Raw genomic sequence first — 24,178 nt, forward strand, 5'->3', positions numbered from 1 at the left:
TTGACCTAAGGTTGCACCGACAATCTTCCCAAGTCAAACATCAAAATACAACTCGAGTCAAGTCACCTCGAGTCGGGTCAACCAGGTCAACCTTGACCTAAGGTTGCACCAACAATCTCCCCCTTTTTGATGTTTGACAAAACCCATAATCAAGTTAGGTTAACCCGATAACCTAACTTAGGTTTTCCAACCATCTTCCAATGTCCAATGTTCTTTCCTTGAACATTCTCGGTTCTCCCGATAACCTAAACTTAACTTGGGTTCTCCAATAATTCTCCCCCTTTTTGACACACATCAAAAAGAATTCCAATGTTCTTCCTCGAACATTCCTTGACATTCTTCCCCTAGCTTAGGTTAACCCGATAACCTAACTTGGGTTCTCCAATAATTCTCCAATGAACACTCTCCCCTTTTTGACACACATCAAAAAGAAAAAGGAGGGTATCAAGGTCAAGAGTTTCTTCCTAATGAAAGTCCCATACCTTTCATTGAAACTCTTAATTTCCCCCTTGATACTAAACTCAACAATCAACTTAGTGATAATCCCATATCACTAATCCTCAAAAGTCTTAAGGAGTAAAAACTCCCCCTAAAAGTCAACTCCCCCTTGACAATTAGTTAAGACTCCCCCTAAAGGTCAACTCCCCCTTGACCATTGCACCAACAATGTCTTGGAGAGTTTCAAACCTTTAGAAATCCGAAAATCAACTCCCAAAAACTGAAATTTCAGACACCTGCTGAAAATCAGAAAAACCAGCACGCCTGATCGGTCACCGGACCGATCAGGATCCCTCTGGATCGGTCCCCAGACCGATCCAGCCTTCCCTGGATCGGTCCGGTGACCGATCCAGCCTCTGAAATCAGAGATTTCTGATTTTTCTCCCCGGAAAAATTCAGAAACTCCTAGAAAATTCCAGAAAATTTCAAAAATTGTGAAATTTTGAGGATACATTCCTCATAACATATACTATCAAGGAAAAATAGTTTTCTATGAAAATAGATTCATTTTTCAATCTTGATACAAAGTTCAAAAGACTTTGAAATAGTTCAAAGTTAAGTAAACTTTGTATCACTATGTTCAATGATGAATGTTATCACTAGGAAAGCTTCATCAAGGTTTTTCAAATCAATTTTAAAATGCTTTTAAAACCATTTGAATTTAGGACCATAATCTTAGGGCTATATGTACATGACTTGTACACAAGCTTTCCCTATGATCCTTAATTTCTTGAATTAGGGTCATCTAGGTACAAGGACAATGCACCTTGATCCTAACTCATGATCCTAATATCTCACACACATCTAAGGTGTATCAAACCACATTCAAGTCAATTTGATGTGAGATATGGGTTAAGGTCAACTTAGGCTAAGTTCTCATGCATTTTCTAAACACCAATTTGATCTCAATATCAAATTATATGTTTGTCCTCAAATCAATTTCATTGATTATAATGCAAGAGATGATGACATGGCATATAATGATATCATAAGTAAAAACATGTGCCAATGTCATGATGTCATGGCATAAAGTTTGAGAACTTAAATAAAGCATGACATATAAACAAGCCTAAGCACTATCATGACATTTCAAATGATAATAAGATAAATATGATGTCATGGCATGGCATATGTCAACCAATCATGGCAAGTTAGCACAAATAAAATACCTAAATTCCCTATCTAAGTATCCTTAGCCTTAGCTAACTTAAAATCTAACCCTAGATTGCCCATATATCCCTAAGAGAAAACCAAAATCCCAATTATGGTATTTCTCTAGGTTTTCTTAAATTGTGCTAAATAAGATTAAAATCGATATTTCTCAAATATGGCACAATTTACTCTTCAAGGAGTAAATAATAATTCTTTTTCATTTTCAAAGGTTATCAAAACCTTGAAAATGCTCCTTGAGTGTCAATTTCCTCAAAGTTGGGTTAACTACCCTTCTAATTGGAGTTGACACTCTCTAACCCATCTATGGGATAGAGAAGATGCTCCTAGGAACCCAATATCTATGTGAGCTCATTGGGTTCACTAAATATTCACTAGGGATGACTTCCCTAGCAACCCTCCTAATGACCCTCCTAGGCTTTGAAGCCTTGGTCATTTGGGACTCATCAAGATCAACTCTAGGGGTGACTCCCCTTGTGACCTTGGTGGTCTTCCTAGCCCTAGTTTTTGTTCCATAATCGAATGGAACATTATGATAAGTGGGCTTGACCACTTGGGACTTAGGTTTGTGACCCAAACCTTTCTTGTCCTTGGACATTGGTTTTTGACCCTTAAACCCTAGAGTCAAATCCTTAAGAGCCTTTTCTAGAGAGTCAAGTCTTGACCTCAAGACTTGATTTTCTTTCTCTAATACCTCAAGTTTTGATTTGTCATTCTTTCTTGAGGTGTTCCTAGGCATGTGTCTAGTTGATTTAGGATTTCTACCTAGGTTTTCCTTAACCTTAGAAGTGTTAATCCTAGGGTTAGCATTCCTAGTAGTATCCCTATCTAGGTTGACATGTTTAGCACCTAAGCACATGTATTGATTTCTAGTGTTAACATGCTTATCATTATTGACTAATGCAATAAAATTACTAGCATGTATCCTACTAGAATTGCACGAATGAGCCTTAAAAAATACCTTAGGGTTTGCCTTAGCTCCCCCTATCGATGTGCTCGTCTTCTTGTCCTCGTGAGGTTGCCTCCCCCTCGGACATTGGCTCCGATAATGTCCCCTTCGCTTGCATTGGAAGCACACCACGTGCTCCTTGTTCTTGCGTATCGGGACTCCGGCTTCCTTGATCTTGGGCGCCGGTGGAGTCTTTCTAACCCTCTTTGGACATTTACTCTTGTAATGTCCAAATTCCCTACACTCAAAGCATAATATATGCAATTTACTAGAACTTGAGTTGCTTGAGTTACTTAGGGTTGAGGTGGGATGTACGCTCTCTTCTTCATCCCTCCCGGAGGTAGAAGCTTCTTCTTCGTGCTCCGATCTTGAAGAAGAACTCACCTCCTCTTCTTCTTTAGATGTTGAGTGGCCCTCAACTTCTAAATCTTCTCCTCCATGATGTGAGCTACTTGGCTCACTTAGCTCCTCTTCATGGCTTGAATTTGAGCTTTCCTCATGGAACTTGGCCAAGTTATCCCATAATTCCTTGGCATTGTTGTAACCTATCTTACACAAGATGTTAATAGGCAATGAAAATTCAATTATTCTTGTTACCTCTTCGTTGATTTCGGATTTGTGAATTTGTTCTCTTGTCCACTCCTTTTTCTCAAGTGGTTTTCCTTCCTTATCTACCGGAGGAGTAAAACCTTCTTGTACACAAAACCAATTCATTATGTTAGTCATAAGAAAGTACTTCATCCTTACCTTCCAATACGCGAAGTCGCCGCATTCGTAGAAGAGTGGAATGGTGATGTCTTCTCCATAGAGATCCATTCTCTAGCTTTGCTTCCACGGGTGTTGATCCGATGAAGAGCGACCTACCTCTGATACCACTTGTTAGGATCTCTTCGTACTCGGCTAGAGAGGGGGGGTGTGAATAGCCGCCCCAAATCGCTCGTTTCTTCCTACAATTCGTTAGCGCAGCGGAAAAATAAACTAGAAATGAAAGGAAGAATATCAAACCTTAACACAGCGATGTACGAGGTTCGGAGATGATGCTCCTACTCCTCGGCGTGTCCGTAAGGTGGACGAACCCAATCAATCCGTCGGTGGATGAGTCCCCGGAAAATCGGCTAATAAAAACTCCTTCTGGGTGGAGAAACCTCGCCACACTTGTTTGCAACAGCAAACAGGAGTACAAGTACAAAGAATAAGCAAGAAATATAATAAGATTACACAAGCACTCTACCAATCTTGCTTTCTCGTCGACTGGAGTCCGGATGAAGCAGCAGCTTCAAAAACCCTAACAGCAGCAGCTGTTCCAGTCGGGGAAGCTCACGCGAAGCTTTCGGGAGGAACTCGACAGAGCTCTTATCGCAGCCCACAAATCTTCAGCAGAAGAGAAGAAAGAAAGAAGGTTGTAGTGCAGCAGCAGCCCTCGACCCCTTTATACCTGCGAAGAAGACAGCGAAGAAACTAGCCGTTGCGTCGCAACGGCTAGAACCCTGATCGGTCTGCAGCTGTATGGGTCTCGCTATCGTTCGACCTGTGCTGATCGGTCCCCAGACCGATCCCAGCTCTCTGTGAGAGACCTGATCGCACTCGTCTCCTGATCGGTCGTGGAGACCGATCAGGCATACACCTGATCGGTCCCTGGACCGATCAGGAGCTTCTTTCTTCGCTTCTAATCGTTGCCTGATCGGTCTGTGGACCGATCAGGAACTCCACAGTATGCTACTGAGTGGAATCTGATCGGTCACCAGACCGATCAGGAAACACTGAGTATCACTGGATCGGTCTGCAGACCGATCCAACTCCTAGGTTTAGAGTGCCCTCTCTAACCAAGTTCGGAGAACGAGCTACCGAGCCCTCTCCGACTCCATATGCCAAGCTTCACTCACTTGGACTTCTCAACACCAGATGTCCGATCACCCTTGATCTATCTGGATTTTCCCTTGCCCGGCTTCACTCACCAGGACTTTCCACCTGGCTTCACTCACCGGGATTTCCACACTGCCTAACATCCCAGTTAGGACTTTCTCACTGCCTGGCTTCACTCACCAGGACTTTCGAACTGCCTAACATCCCAGTTAGGACTTTCCCACTGCCTGGCTTCACTCACCAGGACTTTCCACACTGCCTAACATCCCAGTTAGGACTTTCCCACGTGCCAAGCTCCCTGCTTGGACTTCTCCGTGCCAAGTCTCCATACTTGGACTTTTCCAATGCCAAGTCTCCATACTTGGACTTTTCCCGTGCCAAGTCTCCACACTTGGACTTTTCGCGTGCCAAGCTCCCTGCTTGGACTTCTCCGTGCCAAGTCTTCATACTTGGACTTTTTCCCGAATCAGGTCAACCAGGTCAACCTTGACCTACGGTTGCACCAATAATCTCCCAAACATCTATTCTTGTCTCATATCAAGAATAGAACTCTCTCACGAGTGTCAAACATCAACATGCAACTCAACTAGGTCAACCTTGACCTAAGGTTGCACCGACAATCTTCCCAAGTCAAACATCAAAATACAACTCGAGTCAAGTCACCTCGAGTCGGGTCAACCAGGTCAACCTTGACCTAAGGTTGCACCAACAATGAGCAAGAGCAGAGAGAGAAGTGAAGGAAATAGCAAAAGAATTCCTCCACCCATGATTCTTTCCTCACAGTCGTGCATCAGCTCAGCTGAACTACTTGTGATAATGCTTGGGTACATTCTCAATTCATCGTGATCTACCAATGTTTGATGGGAATCACGATCTACTACTATAACCTAGAAAACAGATGACCCAAAATAATCTTAAAGCACATCTGAAGATAGAGCGCATCCATTTTAAGGAAGCCAAGTGAACACAAGCCTTGACATCTCCTTCTAAGTCCCAACTCGGCGACTCCAACTCCCGACTCTGTACTTGGGTATCGCTTGACATTCAATTGACAACTTCCTTCCCTACTCGGCATCCACTCAGGTTGATATCGTGACTTTTCCCGACTTGGCACTTGAACACGACGGTCACTCAGACTCGATAATATAAGGTCGACAATCTAAGATTATCCATCCAAGCTACTCTAACAGATGGATTTGAATTTACTTGTAAATTCATTATTTTTCTCTAAAATTTCCGAGGCATATGATTTAACAGTCCATTCGAATTCAAAAAACAAAGTTATAACCTGAATATTGAAATTTGTAAGAAATAAAATTACTATAGAAACTCCAACAATAAAATTATAAATATATAATTTTAAAATAAAAACATAACTATATATATTAGAACTATATTAAATATATGAATTGAGATTTCCGTTGTAAGTTACCATTAATATTAGAAAATAGATTAATCGATAATTTTTATCACTAAGTATCAAATGGTTTACATTATTAAATGAAGGTCTCGACAATGAAGAATAATACTATAGATCCTAATCAACTAACATTATTGAGAGTCTTAAGAAGAAGCAGGGAATAGGACATTGGAGATATAATAAAAATTTACATGAATTCCAAAATATAAATAAAAAAATTCCAAAAATCTAACTGAAATATAAAACATTGAATACACAAAATCAATGTAAACACCCCAAGAAAATCATATTTTCAAATTAAGCATTTAATCAAAATCATTATCATCATTAAGACGAATATTAGGCTCAGTGATGTTCATATTAGGCTTTTCTTCATGGGCAACAAATAACACGAGACAAGCAAATTAAACACATGGCAAGAAGTTGAATTGGGAAATCTTTCTTTTGTATGTTCATATTAGATTTTTTTTTCTTCCCCGAGGTTATGATCGATGTACTGGAAGAGTGTTCAATTATTACTCAGATATTCAGGATTCGATTTTCAAGTACGATACATTTGTAAAGGTTTTCTCTAAATGGAATATATAATTAAGGGAGGTTGTACTTTTGAATCATTCATTACAAGTGCTTCCTAATTTATTAAAAATTTTCATACAATCAAATCAATCGTCCTAAATTCAAAGTTTGCTTAATCAAATAGCAAAATGTGGCGTTGACTAAGACGTTATATCCCACATCACGGCGGCGACTGGATTTTGTGTCGAATCCAGTTTGTTCAAGAGGATTAAGAGAGTCAATATCTAGAGCAGGGTATATTAGGGGACTTTTTCAAATTAATTGTTTAATTAATTAATTAACCGAACCGCCGTCCAGGCATAAAGTCGCGAGTTCAACCTAGTAGTTCCCACTGGGTGTCAAATTAGACAAAAAGGATGACAATTTTATTGTAATAATTTCTAACGAATGTATGTGTTCGAGAAAATTTTTTTTACACTATCTAATTATTTGACGGTCGAATATAAATTAATATTATAATTTTTTTTTTTTTACATAATCTAAAGACGAAGCATGAAAGATAGCATAATCATGCTACACAACCACACGTGTGATTGCAAAGCGCAAATGGCAGCCATTCAAAACCTACGAAATTATTTTGTCCTATGCTGAACAATATATATGTATATATAAAAGACGATGAATTGATAGGATAAGACCTGTAACAAAAATATACTACATATAAAACTTAAGACAATCAACATATATAGAACAGACTTAGAATTTGAAGGAAAAAAATATTAATCATTTTTTCACTGAAATATCTTTTATCATAATTGTTTCAGTCAAATATCGTAGGTAGTCAAATCATCAATCAACAAACTTATCGACACACTTTTTTTTTTTCAAAGATTGTCGATGATTGAAATGAAAGAGCCTAAAATGTATTCTAAAAGAGAGTTAGACTAGTAGTGGGACGGATCCCAAAGTCATTCCGATGTTCAAATTAGAATTTAGTTGGGATAATATGCAAGAAGAAGATGGAGATGAAGGGTAAAACATGGTCTATGATTTCTAGAAAGATTGGGAATCCTTTGTTATTATCTTCATGAGTGTTTATATGATTCCCTAGAAGGCCTCCCCACGTCCGCCAAAACATCATCATTATGGAGTCAATGAGGGGACTAGATCTAGCAACCGTTAGCCGCCGCTCCTCTCATCCAGCACCACGTGTTCGTAGGGGAGCATCTAGGAGATCGGGTCTAGCAACTTCGTAACCGCTCCCTATTCTTAGGATGTTACGCGTCCTGAAATATTCGTAGTTACGGTCAGCGAGCTCGCCTAGGGTGTAAACGTTGAGAGTAGAAAAAATGAAGTTGATGTGAAATAACCTTAAGAATAGACAAAGTCAGGATCTGAAATCAAGACTAAGACGATGTGAGAATTCAATGCAGAGAGAGGACGTCGACGAATGAAGCTGAGACAAACATGATGTTAGTGATGGCAACAAGGACGGAAAGGGATTATGTCGCTGAGACTAAGAGGACGTTTGTTGCCAAAACTTAGGGAGTATGTCACCGAGACTAAAAGAAAGTCTGTCGCTAAGACTGCAAGGGAGTTTCTTGTCGAGATTGAGAGATTGCAAGGGAGTTTGTTGTCAAGATTAAGAGACTGTTAGTAGTTGAAGCCAAGACTAAAGGTGAGAATTTGATTAATTTGATATTAATTTTGTATAAATTTTTTTTATTGTTATTTTAAACAAATTTAATTAATTAAGTGTTAACTGAAATAACCAATTCGGTTAATTTGATTTTAATAAAATTTTGATTTGATTTAGTTAACGAATACGAAATTAATTTTCGACTAATTCGATTAATTTATGTACCGAATTGATCAAATACTCACCCCTACCTAAGAGGCCCAAGACTGAGGGCTGATGATGGGGCTTAGGGCTGAACCAAGGAAGGTGTCAAGATTTGACTGAGACAAGGGCTATGGTAATTGAAGCCGAGACTAAGGGCTGGTGCTAGGGCTTGAGGCTGAGTAGGGATTTGAGTTAAGACAGGAGCTATGGTAACTGACTTGTTCTTGTTTAGCTTTGCGTCTGTGGAATAAGTATATTGGATTTATCAGACTCAACTTGAGTTCCTTTTACGATGAATTTGACCCTCCATAAGTAGCATTTAATATTTTGACTTTGGTTGACAGCATGACTTTTCCATCCCATCAAGAATATTACATTTTATGCTAGAACCACAAGTTACACGTTTCCAAGACTATAAACTGGTTTGATTGAGCACGACTAAGACATCGGTAAGCATGAATCGAGCAGATTTTGAATTGGAGTTTCAGGATATATTGGACGGTTGAAGTTAGATAGCCCACCCTTAAATAAGATCATGAGGGATCAAAACATGTCTAGAACTCTGCATATCCAGGAAGGGGGAGGGAGGGGAACAATACAACTTGGAACATTTCAATTTCAACTTTGGTGGTCAGACTCTCAACTGTTTATCAATCCAAATCCAAGTTCCAATCGTAGACCAACAACACGAGACTCTCTTCATCTTCCTCTATCTATCTACTCGCTTGCCGATTGATGAGGACATATCCGTCCTTTTCTCCCTCCGATTTCCCATCCTTATTTATATCTTCCAGCACCAAGAACAGGCTACCGATTTAATTTACTGGAAAAAAAAAAGGGGAGAAGGAACGAGAGGGATGGAGTTTGCAGGGCGAGAAGAGATTAGATTTCTGATAGATGATCACCATCATCTTCATCAACAGGATTCCGTTTGCTCTCCTGCTGCCGCCGCTGCCGTTACCGTGTGCCTCTGCAGGATTTGCCACGAGGAAGAGGAAGAACGGTCGACTGCCATGGAATCCCCCTGCGCTTGCTCCGGCACGCTCAAGGTCAGGCCTTTCCTTCCCTTCTCGTCTTCTCGCGCGATCGCGACGGCGGTTTGTGCGTAAAGGTCTGATCTTGCGTTCGATTCCAGTTTGCTCACAGGGAATGCATACAGAGATGGTGCGACGAGAAGGGAAGCGTTGTCTGCGAGATTTGCCTCCAGGTCAGTGTTCCTGCCGGCTGAGCACAATTTCTAGCTCGATCGATATGATGTCCTCCTCAAGAATCACATGTTCTGAAATTGGATTCTCGTTATTTTCTTCGAGATTAATGGATTAATAAACAGATTCATGAAGAATAAGATGCTTTCTGCAGAATTTTGAACCTGGATACACCGTCAATCAGAAGAAGGCCTTGGTGGATGTGGAAGTGACGATCAGGTAGCTTAAACTCTCTTCACCTGGCTGTAAATTTTTTCCCCCTTTTTCTTTTTCAGTATCACATTTCTTGGGCCTCCCCCCTCATGTCCTGTTCCATTGAAGCTGATTGCTGAGCACATTTTTTTTTCCTTTCTTGTTTGAATTTGAAGCCTTTGGCTTTATTGTGGGTGGCCTACTGGCCCATACCTCTCTACTCTCCTCCTCCTTGAGTTTGCATCCTTCTCCCATGTTCCAACCCTACTCCTGCTTTCAATTATGGATATAGTGGGGCCCAAAAAATAATGAGCAGATTCTCAGTTGAGATGCACATGCACACCACACAGCACATCAGTAATTACTTTCATATGATTGTTAGTTAAGCAGCTGCGTTCATTCTTGGCAGAGGAAGCTTGGAAGTTCCCAGGATCAATTATGACCCTCGGAACCCGGAGTTTGTTTCCGTCAATGACGATGGAGATTCCGACTACGCTGAGTGCTCGCCGGCGTCCAGCTTTCGGGCGTCGTACTTCCGATCGGTCGCCCTCATTGTATGTCAGACGAGTCACATTCTAAGCCGGTTGGGCTTTGTTGTAACTGATGATTTGCTTTGATTTGCTTTCAGTTCATTGTCATCTTGTTGGTTAGAAACCTCGTTGGTGTGATGACCGCTGGGGAGGATCATTATGCATTCACCATTCTCACTGTAAGTATCGGACAAATTCTGAAAACCTGAATTATTAATAAATAAATAAATGTAAACAAGAATAAAATGTAAATGTAACTGAGTCAAAATAGCTAAGATCATGCCTGTTTCACAGCTGTTCCTACTGAGAGCCAGTGGAATCCTTCTGCCACTCTACTTGGTAATGCGGTTCATTGCAGTATTACAGGAAGCGGAACAAGAAGATAACCTACAGCAGCAGCAGCTTCAGGTAAGTTATTTTATTCCTCCTTCTACTTCCCTATTTTCTCTTATTTGCTATCTTCGAGTTTTTATTGTAATCGTTCTACAGATCGAAGAAATTTTCTCCACGCAGAGAGAAAATTTGGAAGAGCACTACGACGAGCACAGAATTCAAATAAGTTTATGACTACACATTTGTATCATTCTTAATTTCCCAATCCTTCTTCAGTCTCTGGCATCTTGTTCCTATTAACACAGTGCCGAGGCAGTGTATTTGTAAATTTCACTTGTATTGAGGTACTGATGGCCATAGCTAATGAAACAGCCCTTCCGTTTCTTCTTTATGAGCAGCTTCAAAGTAAAAGAAAAAAGGCAAGAAATAAAAGAGGCATCGAATGTTCAAACCTGTACCGGTTGTTTAGTTAGTATGCAATGCCAAAACCTGTAATGTTTATACTGTAAAACATTGTGAAGATTACTTTTGAATGACTCATTATGCTGAGGGATCTTACAAGGTCATGGGATTCGGTATGAGCGTGTATCCATAGCCAAAAACTGAACACAAAACAAATGTCATCAGATCAAATTAAATCAAGGGACTTTAATTTATTGAGTTGGAACATTTACAACATGTAATGATAATATGTTTGTAACACTATAAAGTTTCAGTTTCAAGATATTATTTCATTTGCATTTTATGAAAAGCTAAAATACACAAGGTCCAGCATACAAATACTAGATACAAGAAACATAAGTTAATATAGTTCGATAGCCCTGTCACATTTAATGATACCGTCTTAACTAGTTTGTTATTTTAAAAAAAAAGAAGAAAAAAATAGAAAAAAAAACAACACAAACAATCAGTAAAGAAGTTTTCTCTGCAACACCATAATAGTTCACCTAAGTGAAAGCATGAAATGGTGATAAAATTTCGATCTAGGCATATTTTCATCATGTAAAATTAGGGAAGATGTAAATGAATAGATTCATCAAAATTAGAGCCAAACAACATTATCAATTAGCATAATCATTATATGAGAAAAAAAAATCCATGAGTCTCAGTCAAGCCATATAATAGTTTGAAATGCATCCTTGAGAAACAGCTGAGCCTATTAATATGTAATGCAAAGAGTATGTCTATAACTCCAATCCAGTTTCATCAATGCATACAATCTATGAAGGAGACAGAAGAAATACAGATACCGATGGTCACACACGGAAAATGTCGGGTATCAGCAGTTACAAATTTTCAAAATCATGTGCAAACACATAATAGAAGTAGCACCTGAAATCACATACCAGAAGAAGAAACTCAGCTATGTTACATCAACATCTTCCAAGTAGCCTTAGTTAATGTTTCTCTTAGTTTAAGTATGCTTGTCTTGATCAGTCAGTCTTAGAAAAGACGTCTTCCAGTCTGATTGGGTCTTCGCCTTATGACTCTCTTCTTCATTCTCTCTGCCCAACCATGGAAGACATTGGAGACCTTAAACTTCCCAGAGAAATTCATCTTCTGTGCCAAATCATATAGTATATTAGGATTTCCTATCCTAGCAAAATCAGCTACGAACTTATTGTAGTCTATCTGAGGAGCTTGCATTCCTTTGCTTATCATCTCTTCCAAGTATTTGCATGCCAATCCTGGCCTTCCGTGGCGTATATGGCCTCCAATAAAGACAGTATAAGAATTTATATCTGGGCAAATACCCTTATGTCCCATCTCTTCCCACGCAGCACAACCCATCTGATAATTATTTCCATGGAAGCAAGATTTCATAAGCATATTATATGTGTGAATTGTGGGCTCAAAGCCCTTTTTAATCATTTCCTTGTAGATCCTAACAGCATCACCCTGCATGTTTCTGTTAGTCATGAGTTTAATCAAGGCATTGTATGTCCGAGCATCCGGTGGGCATCCTTTCTCAGTCATCTCACTCAGCAGCGAAGAAACTTTATCCATTTGCCGATCATTTCCAAACCCCACAATCAAGCAAGTGTAGGTTGCAACATCCCGGGCACATCCTGCATCCAGCATTTCCTGGAAACGATTGACTGCAAGATCCATCTTCCCAGCCTTGCAGAGGTCTTGTATCACGATTGTGTATGTCCTAGCATTTGGAGCTGGGCCCTTAGCTTTCATGAGCTCGAGAAGCTTGATTGCATCTGATCTCCTGTGTCCCAAAATCAAGCCATCGATCATTGTATTATATACAACAACATCTGGCTCGAATCCCATATCCAGCATCTCATTCCAGACTCTACTAGCCTCCGTGAGATTCTTCAACTTGAACCACCCTGAGAGGAGAAAGGTATAGGTCCGGAGGTCAGGTGGGTACTGATCTTTCATCTTGTCAAAGAGTGCTTGAGCTTCCTTCCCGAGCTTTCCTTTCGCTAAAGCTTCGATCAAGCAGTTGAATGTCTCTTGTCCAGCGTTAAAGTTGAATTTTTTCATCAGCTGAAAAATGGCCAATGATTTCTTTATCTGACGAGCGGCTGAAAAACCAATAATCGCAATCTTGAAAGCGTCCATATTTAAGAATTCCTTCCTGCCCATTTCTTCCAGAAACTCCATCATCGTCTCAAACTGTCTCGTCTTACTGAGAACGCTAAGCATCTTCGTGTAGGTCTCAGAGTCATGGGAGAAGCCCGGGCGCCCATGGGCCCAACGGAAGAACCGGTAAGCTGGCTTGTGGGCGTGTCGGAAACGTTGGAGGACGTTAACCACGAGAGAGGAGCTGAGGTCGACCATGGAATTATCAAGCACAGCCTCCATGCTCCGATCAGAGAGCAAGAGGTCGTCAATCACTTTACAAACGCGCTCCGCCTCCTGCGCGTCGGATGGACGCGAGGGGACCTCGCTGCTAGAATCCGCATCCGAATCGGAGGCAGAAGACGAGGCGCAGTAGAATCGAGATACGGCGTTCGGGTGGAAGGGTGGCACTTGTCCGTGAGGATGAGGCGGGCGAGCGTGGATCGGAAGAGACCACGGCAGAAGAGGCGAAACTTGACGGCGAGCACGATGAAAGCCACGAGGAGGAGTAAGATCCGGACAACGAGACAGGGGCAAAGGAGGAATACAGACCGGTCGTTGTCCTCCACTCCGACCTTCGCTTCCCTGAATCGGGTCCGAAGTGCGTGGATCAGGGGGGAGGGCGCCATGGAAGATGATTGCGGCGACGAACGAGGAGGAGAAGCGGGAAATGTAAGGGTGAAACTGGGCTTCGTTCAAGAGCAGAGCCAGTCGTCGGCCATCAACGGCGGATTTGCTAGGGCTCGGGGAAGAAGGCAGTGCGGCAGAAGTCCCAGACTTCCACAAGAGACACGATGAATCATGAAGGCGAATCGCGAAAAATGTTTTCATCTGGAACGTCCAATGGATTCCTCCTCTGTTGTTCGGCAATTTCGCTATTTGTATTTGAAAAAACAAAAACAAAAAGGCACTCCTAAGTTTTAAAATTTAAAGGAGCTCCCTATTATTTCTATCTTCTTATTTATCCATAGATGTTACATAAATGTTACACACCGTCAATGTGCAGGATATTAAACCCGATGAAAAATAATTGAGTTGATAAAAGAATCACTAAATTAGAAAAGTAACATGTCACTAGTGCACTGTTGATTTCTATCTTCTTATTTTACTTTATCTTATTTTAGGAGAAGTATTTTGATGAAAAAAGAATCACTAAATTAGAAATCATGACTATTAGTTTATATTAGCAACAACAAGGTCATATAACATTCATCTATTTAAACTTGGTATTCGATTGGTTGGGATTGAATCTACTATTAAGAGAAATTCTCACATCTTTTTTATTCCTCCTTTTAAAGGCAGATCTATCCTCATCATATTCTTCAAATAAACTACTTACAGCCTAGAACAACCATAATGTAGTTGCAGAGGATCAAAGTGTACAAGGAATATAGAGCATATATGATATCACAACTCATTCTCCCGGATAAGAAAATTTTATGGACAAACCAAAAATTCTCGAAAATTTTGGTCAATCATAGTTGGACAAAGAACCTGCTTGAATTAAATAATACTTGGAATAGAACGGCGACAGTGAGTCTTCAAAGATGCTGCAAGAGAACTGCTCAAGTAAACAAAGGAGACATGCTAGCCTTGTCTCGAACTTGTAAGTTATAACACTATAAGGACGTCCTAGTTTCCTGCATTGAAGTAGATGCGGATGATGCCTCGGCTATTAGCAAAACAGGCTGTCTAGCTTGCAAGCATGCACCTATATCAAATGGGTGCAACAATGCCCCGTCAAACAATAAATTAACACCAGGCAGGGCAACTTCTCGACTGTTGTCCTCATCAGATTCATGTTTTGTTCCACCAGAAGACGTTGACTCTTCAAATGGATGTCCACCAGTTTCATAAATAGAACCAAGTGCATAAGACCTGCAGGCAGACAAACTTCAAGAGAGTTAGACAGAATCAAGGCAACAAATAGTCAGTCTACATAGCTAACTTTTTACAGAAACAATTAGATATCAGAAATAAATGATGACAAACTGTGATAGTTGATGCAAAACTCATTGTGTGATCCTTCATAAGACCACAGTCAGGCATCATGTTCATCAGCATAAAAAGGAAGAGAAGATCAGATAGCACATTTCAAATGGAGAAACAGTTGACAAATGTATAATATATATTGAAGCACAAGCTCAAAAAGTTTAGAACATAGCGGTGCTAGAATAAAATTAAGAAATTTTATTATCTTTAGAGACTTCAAATTTATGATAAAAAAAAGATAATAAAAATTAAAAGGAGAGTTGAAAAAGATTTAAGAAAATTGAGATTTTTGATAGATTTTTAATTGCCACATTCTGGAAAATAAAAATTAAATTGCAGGTTCAAATGGAAAACAATAAAGCTCATAAATCCCTTTCAATAGTTATAAAATAGAATGCAAACCATATTGTTGAATTACCTGAGCATGTTCCCATCAAAGCTAAGAATCTCTGTTCGACACCGTTGCCGATTTACAAGTTTGAGCCTCTGATGTTCACTAGAGGCTGAAGAAATTGGCGTTGAAGGGTCCAAATGTGGGCTCCATTTTCCACTTGCATAGCTGATCAAATGACGAGGTGATTCCCGAACCCGATCGATATGGTAAAACAGCTTTGCTGTTGGGCCTGTTGCTTGGTATTCAGAGCAAAGCTCACGCAATCTTTTTCTTAGACTTTGCATTGCATCATGGTGTTCGCTAAGCCAGTCTGTTTGCAGTAAATGTGATGAGAATATCCTTTCACAAATTCTGCTACACAATTTGGGATTAAACAAAGGAATTCCAAATTCCAAGCTTAAAGGAACCCATTCATACTTTTCATCATCTGAAGAAAACATCTCTGACTGTATCACCTTCCTCAATCTTAGAAGGCGAATATAACCAACTGTTAATAATTCTATTTTGGTAGAGAGCTCCTCTAACAATGTATTTAAGTTTGCAATTCCTTCTGGATCTAGTCCCATGTCTGATCCAACAGGTTGAACAGATCCATCAAAATTCTTAAGCGGTAATGCAATATCCACAGTCACCATTCTTCCTGAATTATCAAGATCATATCTACTAAGAGGTTGAACCAGCACAGCCGAATGCTTAAGGATTGAGTTTAAGCAATGTAATAATACATTTCCATTAACCAAATTCCCTTCAAACTTGCCTCCAAGGCCTCCGACTGTAGAACCATCCCAAGACCATATTAGTGCCTTCTCACAACCAGCTAATGGGGCAGGAAGCAATCGCAAACACTGTCCTTTCATCAAGACAACTGAGATAGGTCCATTTTCCACTATAGTATATAAAACTAGTTTCATCCATGGTGTCATTGAAGAATATGAGGGTGGACCGAAGTGGAACGGACCTGAAGAACCTGGTAAAACTGATGAAGCAGGAAGTGGAACCATTGACACAATAATATCATAGTCCCTGAGAAACAGACGATCTAATGTTGCCGGTGCAAGAGAAGCCAAGCTTTCACAACGAAGAATATCAACACGGTACTTCCTTTTTCTTTTTTGAATGATCTTTTCGTTTTCTGGACCATCTAAAGATGGAATCTTTTGATCCCAAGGTGAATAATTTTCCTGTCTAGATGTGTTATCTTTAGCTGAAGTTTCTGAATATGGTAGAAGATGAACATTTGCACCATCACATTCCTCAGAAGAATCAGTCCGGTGAATATTAGTGTGACTGTGTGTTGAAGAATCAACATTATGATATATCTTTGCTTCATTTGTGTCTGAAATCTCAATTTCAGATATAAGTGAACTTGTAGCATCCACAAAGTAATTCTGTATACCAGTTTGATTAATTGCTCTCTCATTCTTGTCACCATTATCTACTCCACCAGACTGATGGAGTCGTGTATCAACTGAATTGATTGTTCTCTCATTCTTGTCATCTTCAGCTATTCCACCAGAATGAAGACACTCAAGGACACAACGAAGGCTGTAAGCGTGATTGGCAAATTCCTGTAATTCACCCTCAAATTTTTTCCCTTCTAATGTAGAAAGATCCTTGCAGAGTTCAGCAATACTAGAATCACCAAGTTTTCCAGCTTCATAGAGCGTTACAGCATGAGACTTCAAACCTGCAAGCAATAGATAAGGAATTAGTACAACTAACTAATAAATATTAAAAAAATCCTACCTGTGTAATCAAAGCAGTAGGAGATAAAATTCTCTTGTTCCTAAGTGGTTATTGAGTGAATCATGATGTTTAATTATATGAAATTATTGTTTTTAAAAAAAGTACAACTCAATATCATCACTACAAACCTACCACAGCATATGAGAAATGATTATAACAATGACATACTAGCTTCAAGAGAGCAAGGGCACAAAGTTTTGACTTCTAGGAATTGAGTATAACTTTACTTGCTCATATTGAGCAAATCTAAAAGGTGTCCTAGTTCATTGACTTGTAGCGGTTTTATACTCATGATTTCTCATCATAGTTCATCCTCAAACTGTTGAAATTCTACTCTTGTGCCTTAATTTTAAAAAATTGATCTTGTAGAGGTTTTATCCTCACGATTTCTCATCATACTTCATCCTCGAAATGTTGAAACTTTACTCTTGTGACTCAATTTTACTCTGTTCAATTCAGCAATAGAACTGATATACAAAAAGACGTGTGAGAATACCAATGAGACAAAAAATGGAGCAAACCTGGTGAAACAGAACCCATCATCAAATAGGAAGTTATATTGGCATCAACAACAAAAGCAACATGAGCAATGCCAGAAATTGTTCTATCTTTCTCGGCTACCAAACCATGATTCTGCTGACCAGATTTTTCTGAGCTAATGCTAACATTAGAACCTTCCTCGTCATCACTTAGTATATTGTTAGCCAATCCATGAATGCTCGAATCATGAAGGACAGATTCTGGATCCAAAAGCTTTACAGCCCAGCCCAATCGGCAAGCAAATGATGCAGCTGCCTGCAGCTGAGAAAGGTCAGCCTGCAGAGTAGCTGCCAATTCAGCAACAGTAGCATTCTCACTTGAGACAACAAAAACTGCATACAACAACCTGCAGCAAAATTTCATATGCAACTAAAGATACCTGATGAGGAAGAATGTTAAAAATAAAATTCATAACATTGGTTTGACAATCTCTTCTGCTCAAAGTATCTTACTCTTCAATTGGATCCTCATAGGATTGTTCCCTGTTTGAAACAAACCCTTCAAGCCTGGAAACTGAATAAATAGACGTTAGTCATGTGAAGAAGATACGAAAGGACTTGAGAAAGAACTATGAGGGAAAAAATAAACAGTTTTCTATAAAATAATATTAAGATCTATTTACTAACTACAGAAGTGAATGCACAGTAGCGAGGCACAACAGTACACTACCACCAATTACTTTAATACCCTGCTGTGGTATTGTAGCAGTCAGGTGAAGGTAAAGTTGACATGTAAGGATAGGGGGAGGCAGAAATTGTTGAGGGTAAAACGCCTGTTTCACTACCAAGTCAAAGTGGAAAGAGAAATAATATTGTTTATTAAAGACAAATTATGACAGCCACGCCTTATATTGTTCAATGAAAAGTCGATGAGGGACTATTATTCAAACAAACTGCATACGCTTCTTAAATTCATCAAGTGGTATAGTTTTAATATATACACAGCATCAGTCATACATAACATGAAGTCGATAGTGAAACATTGAAAATAGAAAGCAAAATGTAAATGATACAGTGGATAAATGACTAATTGACGGGAACATTTATGTAACAAAGTGTCAATTGGGCATGGACAAGACATTCTATGCACCACAGTCCAAACTAATATCAACTAGGTTAGAAAAGGGTAAGGATACATCGAGCTCCATCATTTTGTAATGAGTATTTAGCCAAATTAATTTGAGCAGTGCCTAATGTGAACATACCTTTGAACCGATCATCGGGATAAACTGGAATATCAAAATATATCAATCCCCTTCTGTAAAGACCTCTTACAATGTCAGGATCAAAAAGAACAAAGGAATTTGCTTCCTCCTTGCAGACCTTGTCTATGGTTGCTGTTTCTTCTTCAGTGAGTTTCTATAGAGGAAACCAAGTTACTAGAAACCATTCAAACAATTGGCTAGTACAGCATTACCAAGAAAGAATCTCCACTGAATCAATAATGAATAGTCAATATCTTTAAGCTAGATGCATGAAGCAAAATTTGGGCGACTCGTATGATCAGAATGACAAGTGAAAGTATATGCAGGCACACCACCTATCATATTTCCACTATTTATCAACAAAGGTGGCCAAGGAAACAGACCTTGAATTCTTCCAGTGTGAAATTAACAAGGCAAACTCCCCACCATGGCTCAACTGGAAAATCCACAGGCTGTGTGGGGAGCAATTCCTTAGCAATTGACTTGTTCAGCTTCCACATAATCTTCTAGAAACATCCAAGAAAACATACCAGTCAGGGCTCAATGCAATAACAAAGTCCAGCAGCAGCTAAACACTATCTGAAGAAAAAATGGAACGAGAGAAAAAGAAACAGACAAATATCATGAGATTACAAAAAACAAATAGTTCATTTGAAATTCCATGGTATTGTTGGATTGAAAAGTAGGAAAGTATCATATGAAGTCAAGCCAATGTATAAGGAGACTAAATGTTAACATTTGCCCAACCAACTTGGATACTTAAAAGTATAGAAGACAGAAGTTGATGGATTATAAATTACACTTCAAGCATGTAGTAAACGGTGAGCTAGTGTCTTCATAGATTCAACGCTTGGTGAACATGCAGTGTGGACTGTGGATACAGTTGTGAGTAAGGACAACCTCTGGGAATTCAGAGTCGGATCTGAATGGTAGAGTTGTAGAGGATAGCATGGATGTTTCATAGGAGTAAACTGAGAGGGGTGGGTGCTGAATGAGAGAGAAAATAAATTATAGATGTAGGATTTTGCAGCGGCATGGTAGAAGAAACGATGGTCGCATCAGTATCAAATCCACGTTGCAGCTTGCCATCAAGGGGATTGAGAAGAAAACCCTAACACTGAAAAAGGAATTTGCTCTAATACCAAGTTAAAAGGGATAAAATACTATATTGTAATTGTATAAGGAGGATCATTATACAATACCCAATGTGGGATAAAAACCTATCAACATATAATTGTAATTCTAACAATTCTTAAGACTAATTCTAACACACTCAACACTAGAGCTTCCTGCTTCTGCATATTATGGCAATTAAAGATATCTTTAGATCTCCCACACTAATAAGTAGTATGTTGAAATAGGTATTCCACAAAAGATTACAATTGATTCATACAAACATGACTTCATAAAGGTGGTTTGAGTATTGGATCAGTCTGATGGGCATCTAGTGCTTAATCGATAGTAATAAAAAATGTAATCCCGGCATTAAATGCTAACAACATGAAGTTGGAAATATTAACCTAAGTAACCATCATCAAGAAAGGAATTGTTCTAGGATTCTTTCCAAAATATTTGGATTTGGCAATAGACTCACCAAATTGTGACTCACCTATGTACTTAAGTGAACAATAACAAGAACATTTCCTTGTTAAAATTCTATTGTCATCAAGAAAATGGTTTGTGCCAAGCAAATAAAAAAAAAGTCATTAGTAAGAACATGAACCTGTTTCTCCTTTAGTCCTTTTGTTCTTCATATGGCCACCTTCGATACTATTACAAAATGGATGGATTTTATGCACAAATAAAATGGGGATCATGTTTATACCTTCGACGTCCCCATGTATATGATGGAAGACAAATGAAGAAAAGCAAGTTGTTGAGTTTTTAGTGTTCAAGAAAGTTTTATAAGAAATTAACACTTTTCTAAAGTTCTATGAAAAATGCCAAAAATATAGAGTTCGCTAGAGAAATGCCAAAAGATAGACTTTCACCATTAGATTCTTAAAATGAAGATGACAGGTAAAAAGGTGAATGGTGGATAATAAGGCGTAGGTGAAGCAGATAGACTTAGGAAGAAAATAATTAGGCAAGAATGGAATAAATCACCCTCACTTGGACATCATTAGAATAAAAAATAACAGCGTCAATTTGTTAATCTTTTTCTACAGAGATATTGATCTAATCTCATACCACAAATGTAGGTGAAGTGAGAATGCAGTTGTCAATGATAGGATAATGTTAAGGTTCTATAAAACCAAAGAAACCTCCCATATAGACTATATCTATGCAAAATAAATATGGTTACGCACAATAATCTACTAATAATTAATGTATGTACACTAATGATAACTTAGCAAAATACCACCGGTTAATTTTTCATCATCCACACAACCTTAGCACATTGAGTTAACCACATATACACATTAATGGATGAAAAAGGCAATCACACAGGATTACAAAAAGTAAAATAAATGAGGCCTACTATACATGGAAAAACAAACCAAGTTAACAAATTAAAGAAATGGCAAACCCTTCCATGCACACATGATAAGAAATAAATGGACCTTCGATCTGCACTTGTTCATAATATCGATGTATTCGTTTCGTCCAATTCCTGTAAGCCTCAGAGCATCTGCAGCACTGAAATTTGGGATGCTATCGTAAGGTTGCTCTGTGAATTATTTGGAACGTTAGATATGCATAAAGTTCTTTTGTGACCATAAAGGCATGTGTAAATTCTTTTCTTGTGTAACACGCAAATGTAAGAAAGGAAAGATCAAAAAGGGAGAAGACAATAACGCTGCAACTAATAAAGAAAACAAGGTGTAATAAACACAAAACACTTGTGTATCCATCCATGCCAATAAAATAGAAGAAACTACCAAGTTCTTCAACAAAACAAATATTGAGGTACCCACTTTAATGCAAAGTTCTGCACAGAAATCCACATGGAAATGGACTTGTTTGGATGTTTTTGCTACATGATCAATAGTAAGATGTCAATGTAAAACTGAGCATAATAGTAACTACCAGCTACATGATAATGCAGAGCCCAGCACTTGAGGTCTTTAATTTAAACTTTGTTAGCTAGCATAATTACACATATAAATTGATTGTTTTTCAGCTAGAAACATCAATGAAGTTTATATCCCATTTGTGCAAAGAATCCAGAATGCTTCAGGAATATTAGTACATGAAAATTAAGACACAAGTCCTCTGGTCTTACTTTTCATCCATAACTACGTTTTAGCAAGACTCTATTTCACATTCTTATGTTCATAAGGCAAGGAAATCCGTAGATAAAAAAGGCTACTCGAAGGTGAGAGTTGAAAATATAGAGAGGAACTAAATGTAGGAGTTAAGAGAAATGGAGAATTACCATTCTTCAAAACTTCAAAGATCATGTCACAGTAATATCTGAATGGTGACACTCTCATTACACGGCAAACATATTCCGCAAGATGGTAGGGAAATAACTGAAAGGGCAATATGTCAATTCATAATACTAAAGAATCAGAAACACAATTGAAACCAAGAGTAAAATGTGCATCCAGCTACTATAAATAATCAGGTTTTGGAAATTTTAGAAATTTGTAAAATACCATGGCAAAATTAAGGAAAAACATGAAGTGAAAAAAAAAGGTGCAAGTAGAGATGCAAAGTGCTACATGCTAACATCCCCTACACATTATGCAAAGTGCTACATGCTAACATCCCCTGCACATTAGAATGTCTATGAACCATGGAGAAAGATGGGTATACATAAAAAATAATCAGTTTCCAGCACATACAGCTAGATTCTTACGCAGATAGCGCATCATCTCTTCATAATATTCTCCTTCTTTGCAGACTTTGCGTGCAAAGCAATGATTCCACTGTAGACGTTTTTTGATGCAGTGGTTGATGATCCTGTGTCCATAATAAAATTTAAGTATCGACTACATATCTACTCCATGTAATCTATAGATGAAAGAAACACAGTCAATAAGAAACATCAATAGTTGTATCCGACAAGCTCTAAACCACAAATTTGTTGGATGATAAACAAGAAAAGTGCAACAGAAACATTTTTTGGTTTAGGAAAAATTAAAGTTTGGTTGGAAAAGATATTAAGAAGAGCTGCAGAGAATTTTTAGTTATAAGATAAAATCACGCTTTCAAGACTGGTAACATGAAATCACATGCTTTTGCAAGTATTAAATCACACCCCACAAAAATTTTATGTTATTTATGAAGAATGCAAACAAAGCATACAACTGACAGTTACAAATTTTACAAAAAAGGATCATGCAAAATGCTCCATATTCAAAAGCATGAACCAGAAACGTAATATTATTCAGGGGCGCGAAGACAAAAACCAACATGCAAAACCAATGTTTGGGTTTCAAGGGGACCAGCATTTGACTGAACTCCATACCAGAAACTATAAATACACTACTATGCTCGATCTGACAAGGCAGTCCAAATACACGAAGAATCAGAAGCGGAACCTTCTGTGCCACTCTTCTTTCGAAGCAAGCACCGCCTGAAGTCTCTTCGGCAAGTTTTCCCATGGGCTTTCGTCCCTTATCGCCTTCAAGAGGAGCTGCTCCTCAATTGTCGTTGGAATATGCTGCATCTCCTAAGCCAACCACTGCACAGGTAAAATGGAAAAGAACCTCATCTGCATCGATTATTCAGCAATAAATTACAGAAGCGAACTGCAGCGATCTTTCTCGAATCACCAAGAAAAATCCTAGCGCGAATCATGAGATGTGAGATCGAGTTAGGGTTTTGGAAGCAACACCTACACAGAAAAGCAGCGGAGGCAGATCAGCACCGGCACCGAGATCTGCGATCCAGGTTGTCCTGGTCGATCGGATTTTTATGCCAGCACAAAGGGGTGCGATTGTGAAGTGAGCGGAGACGAAGACTCGATCGGAGACAAAGTCGAACTCGAATGCACCTAATTAATTACTAATCTCCGATTATTATTACTTCAGTGCCAACCAGCTACTTATAATATTCAGATCGGCCAGTTGAATAATAAAAATAAAATGGAAATATTATTAATAATTAATAAAAAATTAAACACTTTTGAACCATTTCAATAAACCCAAGCTATTGCTCAGGGCTATGGTAGCAGGACATCTAGATTATCATCCAGTATTCATGATTAAAGCCCAGCTATGATAAATTTATAAAAAAATTTCCTTCAAATGGGACA

The 24,178-nt window shown here is 38.8% G+C and overlaps 3 protein-coding genes and 1 long non-coding RNA gene across 15 annotated transcripts; 1 reads left to right on the plus strand and 3 right to left on the minus strand.

The window, feature by feature from the left end:
- Positions 1–8,850: 8,850 nt before the first annotated feature.
- On the minus strand, positions 8,851–10,072 carry LOC122031102. Its single transcript, XR_006125734.1, has 2 exons — positions 9,629–10,072; positions 8,851–9,538 (listed from the first exon to the last, which is right to left on the minus strand). It is a non-coding gene; the product is annotated as an uncharacterized LOC122031102 (long non-coding RNA).
- LOC122031101 lies at positions 9,117–10,919 on the plus strand. The gene is made up of 7 exons (XM_042590180.1): positions 9,117–9,308; positions 9,395–9,466; positions 9,619–9,683; positions 10,066–10,210; positions 10,285–10,365; positions 10,481–10,594; positions 10,676–10,919. The coding sequence occupies exons 1-7, from the start codon at positions 9,117–9,119 to the stop codon at positions 10,751–10,753; spliced, it is 747 nt and encodes a 248-aa protein (XP_042446114.1). The 3' UTR covers positions 10,754–10,919.
- On the minus strand, positions 10,474–13,962 carry LOC122031100 (pentatricopeptide repeat-containing protein At3g62470, mitochondrial-like). 6 transcript variants are annotated; one of them, XM_042590178.1, is made up of 4 exons: positions 11,866–13,962; positions 11,079–11,121; positions 10,972–11,008; positions 10,474–10,573 (listed from the first exon to the last, which is right to left on the minus strand). In XM_042590178.1, the coding sequence occupies exon 1, from the start codon at positions 13,925–13,927 to the stop codon at positions 11,963–11,965; it is 1,965 nt and encodes a 654-aa protein (XP_042446112.1). In that variant the 5' UTR covers positions 13,928–13,962; the 3' UTR covers positions 10,474–10,573; positions 10,972–11,008; positions 11,079–11,121; positions 11,866–11,962. The 6 variants fall into 6 exon arrangements, with proteins under 6 accessions (XP_042446112.1, XP_042446113.1, XP_042446110.1 ...); XM_042590179.1 differs by lacking the exon at positions 10,972–11,008; XM_042590176.1 differs by lacking the exons at positions 10,474–10,573; positions 10,972–11,008 and adding an exon at positions 10,911–10,971.
- Positions 13,963–14,431: 469 nt separating this feature from the next.
- On the minus strand, positions 14,432–23,935 carry LOC122030851 (protein FAM91A1-like). 7 transcript variants are annotated; one of them, XM_042589896.1, is made up of 11 exons: positions 23,763–23,935; positions 23,463–23,605; positions 22,764–22,881; positions 22,352–22,448; positions 21,537–21,643; positions 19,356–19,475; positions 18,973–19,126; positions 18,221–18,281; positions 17,750–18,114; positions 15,507–17,169; positions 14,432–14,974 (listed from the first exon to the last, which is right to left on the minus strand). In XM_042589896.1, exons 2-11 carry the CDS (start codon positions 23,588–23,590, stop codon positions 14,716–14,718), a joined length of 3,072 nt encoding a protein of 1,023 aa, XP_042445830.1. In that variant the 5' UTR covers positions 23,591–23,605; positions 23,763–23,935; the 3' UTR covers positions 14,432–14,715. The 7 variants fall into 7 exon arrangements, with proteins under 7 accessions (XP_042445830.1, XP_042445828.1, XP_042445829.1 ...); XM_042589894.1 differs by having other exon boundaries at positions 19,356–19,478; XM_042589895.1 differs by having other exon boundaries at positions 19,356–19,478; positions 23,759–23,935.
- Between the last annotated feature and the right edge of the window lie 243 nt (positions 23,936–24,178).

This window comes from Zingiber officinale, chromosome 11A, assembly GCF_018446385.1.
Source record: "Zingiber officinale cultivar Zhangliang chromosome 11A, Zo_v1.1, whole genome shotgun sequence".
Classification (NCBI taxonomy): Eukaryota; Viridiplantae; Streptophyta; class Magnoliopsida; order Zingiberales; family Zingiberaceae; genus Zingiber; species Zingiber officinale.